Raw genomic sequence first — 18,748 nt, 5'->3', positions numbered from 1 at the left:
ACCACAGAGAAAGAAGTAAAGAAACGTATATAGAAATATAGAAAAAAGCTGTCAAGAAACAAGCCAAGCTAAGGCCAGGCATTCATAACTAAAAATAAGCATTTGCGTGTGATTTATTTGGGAGCTGGGTGGTAATCCCCTTAAAAAGCAAAAAACATCACATAACACCTATAACCATAGCACTTGGAGGCCATAGGCAGGCAGGCTCTGGAGCTCACTGGCCACCCACTCTTATCAACTGATAAGCTCCAGGTTCAGCCAAAGACCCTGTCCAAAAACAAGGTGATAAGCAACTGAGACAGTGTCAACCTCTGACCTCCATGAGCACACACACTCATGGACCTACAAAAAACTTTTGAAAAGCATTGTTAGTAATAATATATATTCTTATTATGCTAAATAAAATACTTATTTGGTACATATACAAATAATATGGGAGAAAAATATAAAATAAGTATCTATGACTCACTCTACATAACCCCATTAAAAAAGACAAACTAGAAACCATGCTCGGAAGGGGTATAAAACAGAAACAAAGAGGTTGATAATTGGTGGAACTGGTTAAAAAGTCTCACTTTCTTTTTTTTCTTTTTGTTTATTATGCAGTTTTCTGCCTGCATGCACGCTTGCAGGCCAGAAGAGGGCACCAGATCCCATCACAGGTGGTTGTGAGCCACCATGTGGTTGCTGGGAATTGAACTCAGGACTTCTGGAAGAGCAGTGCCATCTTTCCAGCCCAAAAGGTCTCACTTTCATTTGTTTCTTGGAGGGAGGGCAAATTTCATGTAAATTCATCACTTGCACACAAATTTCCATCATAGTGAAAATCATTCTCCTCAACAATGACACTACATATCTATTCTTAACATTTTTACTTAGCTTTTCCATAGCTTCAATTCCACGCCCCTGAACTAAAGCTCCTGTATCAGGGATCTACCGCGTGAAAGAAGCTGTTAAGAGCATTACTTACCCTGAGCCTTGAGGTGTTGAAGGGTCGCTTCAGCTCTGGCTCTGGCTTCTCTTTGTGACTTAGTTAAAAGTTTCCCTTCTTTTTTTAAGCGTTCTTTTCTTTCTTTTTCTTTTTGCTTTTTCCTTTCTCTTTTTTCTTGCTCTAATCGTTCCTAAGCAAAAGTACATGGCATATTAAAATTCTATTAGCTGAATAAACCATAAAATTTAAAATAAGCAACACAAACTTCAAAGCTCTTGAGATTCATGCAAAATATTATTTTAGGAGACTTATGAATGAAGATACTTAAATATTGTACATTGTTCTTAAATAACACCAGGGTATATCATTAGCCATAAAACACATGCAATTCAGTCTGTACATGGGAAAATAAAGGTAAGATTTTCTTATACCTCTTTCATCTTAATTATATTTATATCAGAGCAGCTGGTATAACTAAAATGCCCATACAACTATGAATTTTTTAAATGTACATTAGAACAGATTTCAAGTAAAACTATCAGTTTTTTCAGCTTCATGAAAAACATACCTCTTCTTTTCGTTTGGCTTCTAGTTCTTCAAGCCGCTTAATCCGTTCTTCTTCTTCTCTCTTTTGTCTCTCCTCCTCCTCTTTAAGCTTAGCCAAAGCTTCTTGTATAGCTTTAACAGTGGATTTGCTAGGGCCTTTCTTCTTCTCTTTCTCTTTTTCATCTTTTTCTGTTTTCTTTTTCTTCTTATCTTTTTTCTTTTTGTCTCCTTCATTGTCATCTACAAAAAAGAATGCAAGCAAAGCACTCAAGTTGTTTCCTCTGTCAACGAATAAAAGCTAGCCAGGATTCAGGGACCACCATGAGACAAGGCTTCTGACAGCAGTGCATAGTGGTGCCCTAAAATTGGGTGCCTCAGTTTATCAGTACCAAGTACATCAGGTATCACAGCTGTCCCACTGGGGCACCTGTAATGTCAGTATTGGTCTGAGACATGCAGATGAACCAAGACAACACACAGACCTTATCAGCAGTAAAAAGGAGACAGACACTACATTTCAGGTATCTCTCAGTCTGGGAATCACAACACATGTCTGAAATTCTAAAAAATCAAATTAGCTTATGCCCATTTAGATGCTATAGCCATTTCACTTCTGTTAGGTAAGAATGATAAAAATGATACCTGGAACATGGGGATATTGGAACAAAATATAAAAATCTGAAGAAATAAAATGGGTAATATTCCTGTGATAGTGTTTCTCCTCAAAATTCAGAAAATAAAAATTTCATGGGTAAAAACAGGTCACTTTCTTTTGACTGAAAGCTTTCTAGTCTAAGGAAAAATGACGATTTTTAAAAATCTAAACCACCTAATATATAGATATATTTATTCTAAGGGAAAGCAATCAGCTAGCATGTTTAGATTTCAATTACTGATTAGTTTATTTCAATTACCAAAAAAAAAAAAAAAAAAACCAAAAAAACAAAACAAAACAAAACAAGACAAAAGTGAGGCCAGTAACATGGCTCAGTAGGTAAAGGTGATTGGTGTCGAGCCTGACATCCTATGTTTGATGCCTGGAACTAACATGGTAAACGGAGAACAGACTTCTTCTAAAAGTTGTACCCTGACCTCTGCACGTACAATATGGCTTGTGTACACCCACACATAAAAACAAATAAATGAAATAAATTTGTTTTTAAAAGAGAAACAAAAATGTTTACTGTCACTTAAGTGATTCAAATAATTTAAGTTTTTTGATTTACTGTTTTTCTATTTTACAGGTTAAACTGGGTTTTCTTTAATAGGAAAGAATTTAGAGCCATCATCTGAAGTGAGTTTTGGGGAGGAAATTCTTTCTTTGACCACTTTAGTCATCATTAACAGCAAGAACAGTCACAATAAAATGTTACTAAATTATTAGTATATAAATAAATAGCTTGGAGAAATGGTTTAATGAGCAAAGTGTTTGCCATGCAAACATGAGGAATTCAGATCATATCCCAAGCAACCACATAGAGACAGGCATGGCAGCAGACATTCGTAAATCTAATCCATGGGAAGGAAGAGAAAGGCAAGGGCCCTGAGGCTCACTGACCAGCCAGCCTGGTTGAAAAACTAACTGTGTTGAGGGAAAAGATGGTAGATTGTATTTATCATGACTTCAGCATTTCTTAGCTGCTCGCAGTTCCTTGTGTATTGTTGAGGCATGGGCTTGTCCTGTCCCTTAGAGCATGTCTATCTGTTGCTGTCCTTATTCAACACACACTGAGGCAATCGTGTTGGTGAGACTTTATGAGTATAGTTTCTGACACTCCTGGGAGAGACAATCTCACCGCAATTAATGAAAAAGAGAGGCCATGAATTTGAAAGAGAGCAAAGAGAGGTACATGGAAAGGTTTGGAAGGAGGAAAGAGAAGAGAGAAATGATGTAATATTATAATCTCAAAAAACTAAAAAAGAATTTTCTTAAAATGTAGGATGGAGAATGATAATGGTAGAGACCTAAAATCACCTCTGGTTTCCATATCTGAATGCACAGCAGAGTGTACCCCCACACACGCATGTCACAAAATAATGTACAGTACAATGATCACAATTTAGATATGAGCCAAAGGCTTTTGTGGTTATTTACCAACCTTCTATAGCTGCAGGAATGTCTCCTTTCTCCTCAGAGGCAGCTCCTGCATCAAGAGCCACTTTTGATTTCAAACCTTCGTCTTCAGATCTCTTCTGAGGTTCTTTCTGTTTACTCTGGTCCTTTTTACCTTTTTCTAGCTCTTCTTTTTCTTTCAGCCTCCGTAATTTTGCTTTTTCTTCATCTCTCTTTTTTTTCTCGCGCTCTTTCTTTTCTGCCTTCTTCTGGGCCACTGTCTTAATTCTGAAGGAGTCATCATCTTCATTCCCACTCTCTACGTTAGGAAGGGGCTTGTTTTTCTGATTTTTTTTCTGTCCTTTTTTGGACTGTAAAAATTCATCTGACTCACCACCACTTTCACCAGAAGAGTTTACTCTAGAACGTTCTTTACTTCTTTTACTATTATCTTCATCCTCCTCTGACCCATCCCATTTTTTATTTGATTTTTGAGCTTTTTTAGCTTTTTTAGAAAGTTTATTAGAATCATCATCATCATCACTTCCAGAGAATATTTCCACTTTAGGTTTTGCAGACTTTTTTGATTTTGAATCCTTATCTTCCAATTCTTCACTATCATTATCATCAAAACTTGATTTTTTGCCCTTCTGTCCTTTCTTCTTTTTATCTTGTTTTGAGGCAGATTCCTCTTCATTGTTTTCTGTAAGCTAAAAAAGTTTCCCATATTAGAAGTATCAACAGATTGTCAACCCTTAAAAATAACCGGGACCCCCTCAGAATAAAGTGCTTCCCTCAGGACACACTTTAAATACATTTTATGGAAGCATGATTATTTTTGTATTGTTTTATAAAATATAAAAAAGTACGGGGTTGGAGAGACAGCTAAGCAGTTAAGAGCAATTGTTGCTCTTGTACAGGATCCAGGTTTGGTTCCCGCACCCACATGTCAGCTCACAACCATCTGTAACTCCAGCTCCAAGGATCTGATGCCCTCTCTTCTGACCTTTGTGAGCACCAGGCACACACACGGTGCACATACACATATGCAGGCAAAACACTCATACAAATAAAATAAATAAATCTAAAAAGAAAAAATTCAACCACACAATAGACACTAGTGTAGGCCTGTTATACAATTCACATTCACCATCCATCTCAAAATCCACGTGCCCTGAAACAATAATGAAAAATACATAGAAAATTGAAGGTGGAGGAGGGCAATGTCATCACTGTCCCCAAATGTACAAGTTTTATCAAGAGGCAATACAACATTAAATACCTCTACATTCCCAAAAAGTGTTATTTATATCTGTCAAAGGTTTTAAAAAAAAAAAATATTGCTTCTTTCAGACAACTTGGTTCCTCCCTTTGACCTGTTTTATAGAAACTATTGACATATCTACAATGACAAGATTCTCCATGCAGCTCCCAAAACATCAGTAGGAAGAAAACACTGAGCAGGAGGCACAAATGGTAACATCTTTCACCTTGACTGGAGCAGCTTCTCTGTCAGTTCTGATGCCTTGGGCTTCCAGAGACAATTCTTCAAGTTCTCTCAGAATATCATTCTCACTAGAAAAGGAGTAAAATACATTTTGAAGCACTGGAATCATTAGATGACTCCAATACCCAAGATATTAAAAAATGAATGCTTTTTAAAACATACTCAAAGTCTTGCTTCTTTTTCTCCTTTTTCTTCTTTCCCTTTGATTTCTGAGGCTCCTGTTCCTTGGCAGCACCAGCTCCTTCTATTTCTGCAGCCAAGGCGCCAAAATCAGTATCATCCTTGGTACTAAATGAAAACAAACACAAAATGTTACTCAACAGTAAATAATCTATCAGTTCTCTTACACAGACACTTCCTTGGTATTTTTGCACCCTATACACATTAGTAACACAGAAAAAGACTATTCAAGTCCTCTCATAACAATATGGTTACATACTTACCAAACTCTGTCTTCCTCCATAAATGTCAGTATACCAAAACCAGAAGGTATGAATGAAGAGCCCTAACCCTAAAACACATAAGCAAACACCCTAGGCAATGAAGGAAAATAAGTAACTTCCATGAGCTCAGGAACTCTGGAAGAGCAGCCAGTGCTCTTAACCTCTAAGCCCTATTCTTTCACATTTTTGACTCCAGTCTACGTCCTCACCTATCTTATTTGAAGTAACCAAAGTCCCCATCAAGTTCAAATCTACAGAAAACCAAGGTCAGTCATTCTGAAATGTACAAGTACAAAACAGTATGTTAAATTCATCTGAATGACACATTAAGACCGCAACAGATGAGAACTGGAGAGATGGCTCAGCAGTATGAACACTGGCTGCTCTTCCAGAGGTCCTGGGTTCAATTCCTAACACCCACCTATAACTCCCATTCCAAATGATCCAATTTCCTCTTCTGGCCTCCTCCAATACTAGGGACTCATGGGGTGTCCAAACATACATGCAGGCAAAATATTTATACACATAAAATAAAGTACGATTTTTAAAGAAGATATTAAACAGAGGAACACCTTTATTGTTTAATCTGTTAAAGAGAACTTTTAAAGAAAAATAAACTTCCTATACAATGAAAAGACTATATAACAAAATATTAACAATACAGAATTTAACTTCAAGAAACTTACTAGAGAGCCGGGCAGTGGTGGCGCACGCCTTTAATCCCAGCACTTGGGAGGCAGAGGCAGGTGGATCTCTGGGAGTTCGAGGCCAGCCTGGTCTACAAGAGCTAGTTCTGGGACAGGCACCAAAGCTACAGAGATACCCTGTCTCGAAAAACCAAAAAAAAATAAAAGAAACTTACTAGAGTGGACCAACTGTAAATCAAGAAATAAAGGAATTTAACGCTTTTATGAATAGCTGAACAGAATTAAAATGTCCCACTAGACACTTGACTCTGAACAGTTTGCACATCTAAAACGGGGAAGTCAGACCTTGGTAAAGCAGTTTGAAAACAAGCAACATAGTAGAGAAAGACATTACCATGGCAAAGAGGATGGTACAGCAGGCACAGCCCAACTACTAGGAAGTAAGAGACCCAGTGAGGTAGCTTGGGTAAGTAACTATAGTAAGAACATAATGGGCACCTGACTTATACCAATGCAAGAAAGATTCAAGTCTTATAAACATAAAGTGGACGGAATTGGTAACACTTAAAACTAGATGTATACAAAAAGCAGTATGGAAATATAGAAGACTACGTTCAGGTCATGTCAGATAATAAGAATCTAAGGATAGCCCAGGGCAACCAAGAGTTGCCCTAAAAGAACCTATGCCAATATTTCACATTACAAACAGTTTCTGGAAACTAAGAGAAAAGGAAGATTGATGGTTGGCTCTTCCCCTGCAAAATATTGCCAGCCCTCACATGAACTATATTTGCCCCATCTAAAGACCATGAGGGATTTTCTTTGTTTTACTATCATTCCAGAGTATTCATCAAAAAATATTTCTACAGTATAGTACATATAACTACCTTTGTATGGTATCAAGTCTAAAAGACTTCTTCTGGCTAATAATAAAAGATTAATAGTTTCCGAATGCTTACCAAACATCAAGCATTGTGATAACCAATTGCCACACATACTAGACATTCTCTCTTAATACTACTAGCATTTTATGAAGTCAAGCGTAAATATGATAAGCAGGAAAGCTACATAATTACAAAGTACATCCCCCCCCCCAGTCACAAGCTCAAACTATTGTTTTCCTAAAAAAAAAATAAAAAAGAGGAAGTAATTTAGCTTCTGATTTTTCGGTAAACTCAAACACAGCTATATCCATCAAGTACAATATGATTAAATCTTAGCCTGAACACTTCCAAAGCATTCTTTCAATATATAATAGGAATTGAACACGATGCCATGTATCTTCAGCCCTATTTGTATTTTTAAAACTTTGGATTTACTGTGCCTAGTTCAGGCTAGCCTCAAACCTGTGATTCTGTCTCAGCCTTCTAAGTAGATCAGAATATGACATTACTACACTCAGTCAATGTATACATGGAATACCAAACAACTTAGAACAGTCAACATGATACTGAAGAGCAAAGCTGGAGAATTCGTTACCTAAACACAAAGCACAAAATTTGTTGACCCTGAGGCTTGGCAACGAGATTTTAGACAAAACACAAAAAGCACAAGTCATGAAAGAAAAATAACAAGATTTTATTAAAATCAAACACTTCTGAAGAAGACACTATTAAAAAATGAAAACATAAATAAGAACAATATTTGCAAAATACTATGTTGTTAATACTCGTATCTAAAATATACAAAGAACTCTTAAGAGCACCCAACTAAATATGGGCAAAAGAAATTATGTTCCCAAAAAGAAACACACTGCAAAAGATGTAAATAAAAACAAAAGCTCAATAAAGAAAAAAAATCAAATTAAAACAAGGAAATGTCATTCTACACCTATTCCAAAGGCTAAAATGCAAGTAACTGAGAGTAACAGTTGCTGACAAAAACACAAAAATGGCTGATTCTCTGGCTGATATAAGACACAGGGGCTGGAGAGATGGCTCAGTGGTTAAGAGCATTGCCTGCTCTTCCAAAGGTCCTGAGTTCAATTCCCAGCAACCACATGGTGGCTCACAACCACCTGTAATGAGGTCTGGTGCCCTCTTCTGGCCTGCAGACATACACACTGACAGAATATTGTATACATAATAAATAAATAAATATTTTTTAAAAAAGACACAGATGGGGGCTGGAGAGATGGCTCAGAGGTTAAGAGCACTGTCTGCTCTTCTAGAGGTCCTGAGTTCAATTCCCAGCAACCACATGATGGCTCACAACAACCATCTATAATGGGATCTGGCGCCCTCTTCTGGCCTCAGACACACATGCAAACAGAATACTGTATACATAATAAATAAAATATTAAAAAAAAAAAAGTTAAGCTAAGCACCTTGGAGCACCAGAAAGTAAGAAATAGACTAAACAAAACTGAGAAAATTCAACACATAAACACACAGAATTCTGGGCATGTGACACCAAAAATATGAACAACTCAAAGAGCCCCCAATGACCAAGGAAAACAGCAAATTAGTTAACTGAAGCAACAAATTAAACACAGTATTAAAAGTCAAGGGCTGGTGGAATAGCTCATTGGTTGCAAAAGCATATACCTGTGAGACCTGAGATTTGATCCCTAGGACTACAAACCAGCAAAGAAATCTGACTTACATGAAAAAAGTAAAATAATAGCCACTAGTTCATGCTAAGAGATAAACAAATGGGTAAAAGAGTAAGAAACAAATTTGTTAAACAAACTACATAAAACTTCACAATTCAGGAGGAAGAACATAATTGTCCACTCTTAATACTGTGGTTCGTGCACAACGACTTCCTTCCACAGACTAAATATGGAAAGAAAAGAAAGATTTTCCAGAGTAGAAACTGACAAATACTAGCTTGGTCAAATTACCAACATCAACAAGATACTGAAATCTGTTCAACTATCATAGATAAATGAGCCTCAAGAAAATTTACAACAAAACATGTGGTACAAATTTAATAAAGTCAGTAAAATCAAAAGAAATCAAAGCAAATTCAGCATTACAGTTAATTCGCAGTAGTTTCTTAATTGTAAAAGTACACCATGCTCATATGTTAATAGGCTGTGTGGTTTTAATGAGATGTGCCCCCATAGGCTGGCATTTTGAATACTTGGTCCCCAGTTAGTGGAACTGTTAGGGAAAGATTAGGCCTTACTAAAGAGGGTGTGTCAGTGGGAGCAGGCTTGGAGAGTTCACAAGACTTGCAGCATTTTAAATTAGTTCTCTCTGTCTCCTGTGAGCTTTGAGTTATTCCTACTGCCATGAGTTTGCTTCACTGTCATGGACTCTAATCCTCTGACACCATAAGCCCAATTAAATGATCTTTTTTAAGTTGCCATGGTCATGGTGTTTTAACAACAGCAATAGAGAAGTAAGTAATACATGGGGAAAAGTCAATATACAGAGATTCTGCACTATCATTACCAACTTTTCTTTATTTCTAAAGTTATCTTAAGATTTTTATTTTTAATTGTGTGTATGTATGTGCACGCACATGCACGTGTGTGCAGGTATGTGCATATGTATGTAGGTACTAACAGAGACCAAGAGAGCGCTGGATTCCTTATATCTGGAGCTATAGGTGTTTATACAGTAAACACTCTTAACTCCTGAGTCATCTCTCCAGCTCAAAGTTAACTTTTAAAAACTCACCCGAAGACGTGAAAGCCACCATGTCATTTATATCAACTTCAAAGCAAATGAAAATGTTAAATTTAGCAAAATGTGCACACAACTTGTATGTTAAAAACTAAAAGATGATGATGAAAGAAATATGAAGAGAGATAAATAGAAATCATATTCATTGATTAAAGACAACAATACAGGAAAATTCTCTCCAAAATTACATACAGGGTTAATGAAAACCCCAGCAAGAGCTTTTAAGACACAGCCAGTAGAGTAAACTATAAAATTTATACGTGAAGACAAACAACTTAGAATAGCTAAGAAAAATTTTTTCATTTGTAAGAAAATAAGGTGGGAAGTATCACTTTACCAAATTTCAGGGCTTACAATGTAGCTAAAATAACCAAAACTACACTGGTATACTGATAAAACACGGATCACTGGAACAGAAGAGAAAAACCAAAAATAGTCACAGAAGTGGCCTCCACAGAAGTATGGCTACCCTCTATGTACAAAGTGCAAAGCCATTTAAAGTTAGGCTAACCTTCCCCACACAAGAGCTAGTGCAAAAAGAACTGCAGTTTCAGAATTTGTATGAGTAAGCACACTGCAAATTTAAAATACAGAACCTCTGGGGAAAATACAGGGGAAAAAACAAAATCAAAAACTTTTTTTTTTTTTCGATTTTCAAGACAGGGTTTCTCTGTAGCTTTTTGGTTCCTGTCCTGGAACTAGCTCTTGTAGACAGACCAGGCTGGCCTCGAACTCACAGAGATCCGCCTGCCTCTGCCTCCCGAGTGCTGGGATTAAAGGTGTGCACCACCACCGCCTGGCAATTAAAAACTTGTAGTTGGAAAGATCATAAAAGTGGGATGAAGAACAAGAGCTCCAGATTCGGGTGGGGCGGGGTGATTGCAAAGCACATAATCTGAAAAAGAGCTAATTCTAGAACATTTTTCAGAAACCCTCAAAACAATAGCAAAAAACCCAAATAATCCAACTGGAAAGTAAAATAAAAGGTATAAAAAGACATTCTATTTAAGAGGATATATAGGTGGCAAATTAAAGGTACTCTACATTAGTGATTTGGGAAATGAAAGTTAAACTCATGTACACCAATCAGAATGCCACACTTCCAAACTGATAACAACGCTGGTAGAAATAGAACTGGGAGGTTTAGACACAGGTGGCAGAATGCCATGGCCACTCTGAAAAAAAAGTCCATCCGTTTTGTGTGTGTGTGTATAAAATTCAAATAATGTATATGTCCTTTAGTAGGTGAATGGTTAAACAAACTATGGCTTATTAATACATATATAAAACACTAGTCAGCAATAAAATAAAACTATGATATGTGCAACAAGTTAGATGGATTTCAAGACAATCAGGATGAGTTGAAAGAAACAATCCCTCCACCCAAAAATTAAACCCATCCATTCACCGCTCCATTTATACAACATTCTTTAAAGAACAAAATTTTAGAAATATAAAACAGATCTGTGGTTTAGCATAGGTAGGGTATGCTGTAAGACATGGAGAATAAATACAACCAATCCCAGCAGCGATACTCTTTATCTTAACTGTATATGATAATGTAAATGACAGCAAACACACACGAGTATAAATGAAACCAAGCACACATGATTATATTATCCCAATTATATTAAGAATTCTTACGATTTGACAATAAAAAGACAGCCGATTGAGAACTGGACAAATCACTCCCAGAGAAATGCAGTCAAAGATCTAAAAGGGTCAAAAGAACATATAAGTAGAGAATGACAGTCATATCCACAGTGGAAGCTGGGCATGGTGATGAACACCTGTAATCCCAGAATTCAGGAAGCAGAGGCAAGAGAGACTGGGGTCCTAAGTCCTAAACTATACCCTGTTGCAAATAAAAACCACAATTTACTAACCAAACTCCACTGCCACCACTACGACACAGCCACTAAGTTGGCTATTTAAAGAGAGAGGAGGAAGGAGGGAAAGGAGGGAGGGAGGGGAGGGAGGGGAGGGGAGGGGAGGGGAGGGAGGGAGGGAGGGAGGGAGGGAGGGAGGGAGGGAGGGAGGGAGGGAGGGAGGCTACAAAGCTGTTGGCAAGTATATATAAGAAACTGAAGTTTTTTACATAGCTGATGATGGTACAGGTCATGCCTAAATACATAGTCAACCTCAAAACAAAACAAGTGTTCAGACAAGCATCTATAGACAAATGTTCATATCAACATCATGTACATTTACCAAAGGAATGCCCACAAATGGATGGGTACCATATATACACAGAGCAATGGAATATTATTCTAGCCATAAATGAGGCACTGATGCAATCTACAACCTTGATCACCCAAAATACTACACTAAGTCAAAAAACTGATACAAAAGGTCACACTATGAGATATGATTCCATAAATATGAAATATGCAGAATACATAAGCAAAGGATAGAAATAAATGGAGAGAAGAGGGAATGTTTGTATATTGGGCAGAGGATCTCTTTTCAGGGTGACTGTTTTGGATCTACACTGAAGATGATTACACAATCCTGGGGATATATTAAATGCTACCAACTACATATTTAAGACTGATACTTCTATGCTAAGTGAACTTCATCTCAAGCATAGCCACAAAACTGATTACATATTTCACAGCACTTGGAGACAAATAGTTTCTTCATCATTCTGACTAGTGAGCTTATAGGTCTGCACAGAGTGCAGAGCACAGCTGACACTGAGGAGCTTCTTTACCTTCCCCCATCATAACAGGCTGAGGTAAGCAAGCTTTTAAAAAAAAATCTGAGTTCAAAAAACTAGAGAAAAGATTCATGCAATAAAAAAACAGCAATAATTTTAGTCAGCTGGTTATAATTTTAAAGTAACTTTTAAAAGTTATAAGCTACAAAAGGAACACAGCATAATTCATTTACATGTTCAAACAAAAATGAAAGCTATTCTCAAGCTGAACTGGAATTCTGACTATGGAATGATGTTAGCGTTTAGAGAACCTGTGATCACTGTACCGGACAGGGTGAGTGTACTCTTATATAGGAAAGCATTAGTGAAGCTGAGGTAGGTAGACTGTTGTGAATGCAAGTTCAGTCAGAGCTAAAGAATCAAACCCTGTACAGGGAATTTATTACACCACCCCCTACTTTTCTATGCGCTTGAATAATTTTTACAATCGAGCCCTAAATTTTTATTTTTGAAAAGCTGTGAGTTGTGAGCTAGGGATGTAGCTCGTGGTAGCACACTTGCCGAGCCAGTGTAAAGCCTAGCGTTCAGTCTCCAGCACTGAGAATAAATCCTTCTGAGACAAGAACAAACACTGGTCTAACACTTTTTACTTAATTTCTAGAGCTTGAGGAGATAATGGAGTCCTAATAACTCATTTTATAACTTTCATTGGTGTTAACAGTCTAAAAGAGGAGCTCACTTAACATAATTATATTTACATGAGAGCAAACAAGTTCTAAAAGAACAATAGAAAATTCATCTATATGACTGTATTTTTGTTTGTTTGCTTTTGGTTTTTTGATTTGTTTTGTTTTCTGAGATAGGGTTCCTCTGTAGTTTGTGGCCTGTCCTGGAACAAGCTCTTGTAGACCAGGCTGGCTTCAAACTCACAGAGATCCGCCTGCCTCTGCCTCCCAAGTGCTGGGATTAAAGGCATGTGCCACCACTGCCCGGCTATGTCTGTATCTAAGTTCAGTCTTAACAAAAACCTTTTAAGGAAGGTAACACCCAACCTTAATAAAAGTAAGTGTTCTAGACTGGGGTCGGGGGAATATGTGTTAAAGTAGTAAAACCTATAATACATAAATACGTAAGCCAGCAGCCTGCATTTATCATGCAATAACATACACGTACAGAAGTGTACAGCTCTACTTTAGTATGACTCTAGTTTATACCAGTGATATTTACAAACAAGCACTGGTACCACACTACAAGCCTTTGAGATAAAAGAACTCTGTTCCATTGCAGTCTTAAAGGACCACAGTTACATATTCAGTAAGCATACTACTGGTCAAAACGTAGAAGGAATCATGACTTCGCATCATCAACCACAAACAATATTAAGTGACTCTAGAGTTGCAAGTTATTGGCTACATGTGATGATACAGATGATACGGTTGAGGCAGGAAGATGCTGCAAATTAGAGTCAAGCTTGAGCTACATACCTAGCCCTACATAGCAAGATCCTGTCTCAAAACAAACAATAATAACCAAAGAGACATGTCAAAATTATTTTTTATCCAATTTTATTTACCAAATGAGAGACTTAAAACAACTATATAAAAGTAAAAGATATGTTCATCAGTGTGGTGGTTTGATTAAGAATGGCCCCCATGGAAAAAAAAGAAAAAAAAATAATGGCCCCCATGAGGTCATAAATTTGAATGTTTGGTCCCTAGTTGGCAGAACTGTTGTGAGAAGGAGAAGGTGTATCACTAGAAGTGAACTTCAAGGCTTCATACCAGGCCTTGTCTGTCTCTGTCTCTCAGCTACTATAGCACAATGCCTGCCTGCCACCATGCTCTCAACTTATCCTCTACAACTGTAAGCAAGACCCTGATCAAATGCTTCCTTTTATGTTACCTTGGTCATGGTGCCTCTTCATAGCAATAGAAAAGTTACTAAGACAATCAGTAATGCTGCATCAACCAAATTCTACCAACCATGACCAAGTAAGATTACTCTATCTCATAATTGCAAAACTAATTCAGCATACCAAAAAGAGAAAAACCATAAACTACCACATGCATAAAAGACAAACACATGAAACTTCAGTGTTAGAAAGGATATTATCAAGAAAATAGAGCTAAGGGTATGGGTATGGGTCAGGTCCTAGGTTCAAGTCCCAAACAACAAAAGGGGGTAACAGATGATAGGATAGTTCTTTTAGTCACTTATCTCTTCCTCCCAGAGCACAAACTAGTTACACCATAGGTTCTATATTGAGTGTGTTAATTAAAATTATACTCTGGTAACTACTAAGGCAAACAGTATAAGTGATAATTTCAATAGACACTGCTTAATAAAAATCCAGTATATTTTTTTAACTATAATCCCTTTTTATTTTTTATTTTATTTTGATTTTTTGAGACAGGGTTTCTCTGTAGCTTTGGAGCCTGTCCTGGAACTAGTTCTTGTAAACCAGACTGGCCTCAAACTCACAGAGATCCACCTGCCTCTGCCTCCCGAGTGCTGGGATTAAAGGTGTGCGCCACCACAGCCCATCCTTTTTTTTTTTTTAATTATTTTTATTTACTATTCTTGGTTTTTTATTTTTGTTTTGTTTTTCGAGACAGGGTTTCTCTGTGTAGCCCTGGCTGTCCTGGAACTAGCTCTGTAGACCAGGCTGGCTTCGAACTCACAGAGATCCACCTGCCTCTGCCTCCCCAGTGTTAGGATTTAGGCATGAGTCACCGCAGCTATTTGTTTTTTTAGACAGAGTCTCACTGTGTAGTTCTGACTGGCTTGGAATCACAGAGATCAGCCTGTCTCTTCCTCTTCAGTGCTAGGACTAAAGGCATGCGCCACCATGCCAGACATTTTTACTGTACTCTCTTTACAGAGCCTATCTGCTGCAAGGCACAAGTCATTTGCAGGTCACTTTAGAGGCTAGAGAGGTAGCTCGGGGTTTAAGAGAGCTTGCTGCTCTTGCAGAGGACCAGACACAATTCCTAGCATCAATGTCAGGCAGCTTCACAAGCACCTGTAACTCCACCGTTAGCAAATCGGATGCACTATGGTGCACATTCTCACTCATGCACCCATAAATAAAATTGCAAACAAAATTTTAAAAGGGTAAGTCATGAAACGTATTAGATTACACATGTTTTCCTTTTTATTACCATCTAAACAAATATAAATTATTTTTTTAAAAAGACAGTTCAAATATACGCAATTTCTATCATACTATGGGAACTACAGGATGTCTCCTTATCCAAAGGCTAGTAACCAAAAATTTTATAGTACCTGAATACATACAAAAGGAGATGCAACACAAATCTAAACACTAAACTCACATATGTTTCATACATATCAGTATGAAGGCAAGTTATACATTGTTTTGGGCATACCTTCATTTCGACTATAACACATGGCATGAGATCATGTATGCAACTTTCTACTTGTGGTATGCTGGTACTGAGAATTTTTTGGATTTTGAAGTACCTGGGATTTCAAACTTTTACCATTTAAAGATGTTCAGCTTCTTTTACGAAAGGCTTTGTACTAATAATGCCCCACAACCACAGATCTTTCTGGAACAATTTTCTTAAGCAGCTCACATTTTCTACGTTAGCTTTATGTAGGTGGGGGGAGTATGCACATGAGTGGAGTGAGGTGCAGTACACCCCAGGTCAAAAGAGGATCTGATCCCCCAGGAGCTGGAGTTAAAGGCACTGAGTGTCGGCCACCTGTCAAGGGTGCTGGGATCTGAACTCAGGCTGTCTTGCCAGAACACTATTCCCACCCCCTTTCTGTTGTCATTGTTCTTTGTTTCTCTGTGTAGCTCTGGCTGTCCTGGAACCCACTCTGTACACCAGGATGGCCTCCAACTCAAAGACTCGCCTGGAGTACTGGATTAAAGGTGTGCACCACCACCGCCCGGCTTCACTGTGTCCTTAACCACTGAGCCATCTCTCCAGCTCCACAAATCACAATTTCTATCACAGACATTCTGTTAACCTGATTATGCCTTGCTGGATGAATGCCTGGCACTAAAGCATCATCTAAGGTCAGGCGCTGTATATGATAGGCAGAACACCCACAAGGAAGGAATCTGTCTCTAATTACAGAGCAACACTGGTAGTTAAAAGCAAAGGATGGCTTTTTAACACACTGGCTCCCAAATGCCTATTTCCTAAATAACATTCTGACTTCCCAGACTTCCATGATAGTTGATTTCCGGATAAATGAGAAAAATTTTTTTCTTTCCCTTTGTATTTGGGAGGGGGGTGTAACTAGGGAACTTGGGAAGAAGTTGTTTTGATTCCATTAATTAAGGTAAACAGACAAGATTCCTTCTAAACTGAAAGATACACAATACTTAGTTATTACCTTTAAATAGATTGGGGGAGGGGTGAAGAACTAATAGTTTAAAAAACAAAAAGCAGATAATCTGGATCCTTGTTCCCCTTAGCATATCATCAGTGACAGACCATCCACTGAACTGTACACAGAAATCAGGCTATCGTTAAAGCATACACTATCCCATACACTATCAACATGAAAACTGGATGACAGGGACAGTCATAGGAATAAATGGAAATGCTGCCTCATCTTTTGTTTCACTGGTGAATATAGAATCCTACCTTTTGTCTCACCACATTTCCTCGGTCAATGAAAAAGAACCAAGGAGACTAGCTAAACACCCTATAGGAAAGCTCATTCTCAGAATTATACAAGCTCAAACAGAATCCCAGAACTGAAAGACAGATAAATTACCATTTTGGCTGCTAATATAATAAAACGTATGTCACACATGCAATAATCAGATAAATAAGATTAATTGAAACCCAATACTAATGGCTAAAAAGTTAAAATAGGAATTAAGCAAGGCCATGGACAAGCGCAATCAAGTAAGTGAGCAGCTGCTCCTTCTCACCTACTTCTACCTGGACAGAAACAAGCTGGCTTAGCAGGCCCTGGGAGAAGTCTCAGGTGTGATGACAGAAACCTAAGACCAGATAGAGCTTACCTTATAAAAGAGTATTAATCCCAAAATGGAAGATTTTCTTTTTAGACTTTCTTCCTAGTCTTCATTCCTGTCCCTTTAAAAAAAATCTTTTAAAATGAGAGTATGATTTAAATAGGCAGAAAGAAAAAAGCAACCTCACAAAGCTGCCGAACTCCCTTCCCCAACCCTAACACCTCATGTGAGATATAAGTCTTTTAAAAGCCGAGTGATTCTAGTCCTAAGGGCAAAGCACCAGATTTCTCAGCACAAGCTGAAAAGCACCTAAGCTAAGCCTTGGTAAAGCGGTAGACATGCAAAATAAACTCCACACTGGAACGGGAGAAAGGAAGGTTTTCAAACCACACTGCTATCATTTCCCTGCAAGATGAGCCAAAAGTCAAGCACAGGTTCCTGGAAAGGGGAGGGAGATCCAGCTCCACTCTTTGTTACTAACAAACTAACCATCTGACAACAGGCTCTTTACAACACCTGTGGAAATCTCTTAGTAATCACTCTTCCGTAAAACCATAAAACAAAAATTAGCATTCTCTCCTCCTGCTGGCTTTTCTCCATCGTTAAAAGGCTGGAAAGAAAGTAAAAATTGGAAATTGAATGATATAAATATGTATTTTAAAATCCAAGCTTGCATAATCCTGAACCAAACTGAGAAAAAAAAATCTTTTTTGTTTTGTCTTTTCGAGACAGGGTTTCTCTGTAGCTTTTGAAGCCTGTCCTGGAACTAACTCTTATAGACCAGGTTGGTCTCGAACTCAAAGAGATACACTTGCCTCTGCCTCCCGATTAAAGCCGTGCGCCACCAACGCCAGGCTCAACTTTTTCTTGAAAAAGAAAAAAAGGAACTGGTCCTAGTAGATAGCCCCTACCCGCAATTCCAGAGCTTAAGAAATGAAGGGGACTCCGGAGGGTCAAGGTAGCCTGTGGCCACGCAGAGCTATGTGAGACACTGTTTAACAACTTAGAAAAAAGAAAACCTGCTGGACATTGATGAGAAATCAGCTCCTGTTACTAGTGCGGACCGGGCTGTGGCTGTATTCTGTTACATTTCTGCGGTGCCCCAGCCCTAGTGTTTATCTTTCAGCTACACCTGATGGGTTTACAAAGGAAAGGCCTCTTAGGTTTGGTTCAGAGTATCCAACAAGTGGGAGCCATCGAACCGGCCATAAGATGATAACGTTTGCAGACAGGTAAAGGATATGCGAGGCTTTAAAACAGACAGAACTCAAAATTTTTCTTAGGAAAAAAAAAAGTAATTCATGTATCCAAAAAGCCTATTAAAGATTCACAAATTGTGTCCCAGTACGCCGAAAATTCTGCTT

At 37.9% G+C, this 18,748-nt stretch overlaps 1 protein-coding gene across 1 annotated transcript in view; it reads right to left on the bottom strand.

The window, feature by feature from the left end:
• Positions 1-18,748, bottom strand: part of Eif5b (eukaryotic translation initiation factor 5B) — a 60,761-nt gene that overhangs the window by 40,663 nt on the left and 1,350 nt on the right. Inside the window, exons 2-6 of the mRNA XM_057751175.1 lie at positions 5,200-5,325; positions 5,021-5,105; positions 3,577-4,240; positions 1,500-1,717; positions 971-1,121 (exon numbers count right to left, since the gene is read on the bottom strand). Coding sequence (XP_057607158.1) covers positions 971-1,121; positions 1,500-1,717; positions 3,577-4,240; positions 5,021-5,105; positions 5,200-5,325 — 1,244 coding nt within the window. The remainder of the gene's footprint in view (positions 1-970; positions 1,122-1,499; positions 1,718-3,576; positions 4,241-5,020; positions 5,106-5,199; positions 5,326-18,748) is intronic.

The sequence above is a fragment of the Chionomys nivalis genome, chromosome 19 (genome assembly GCF_950005125.1).
Source record: "Chionomys nivalis chromosome 19, mChiNiv1.1, whole genome shotgun sequence".
In the NCBI taxonomy this organism is placed as follows: Eukaryota; Metazoa; Chordata; class Mammalia; order Rodentia; family Cricetidae; genus Chionomys; species Chionomys nivalis.
Note: the sequence above shows the minus strand (reverse complement) of the source record. Positions and strands in the feature narration are given on the sequence as shown.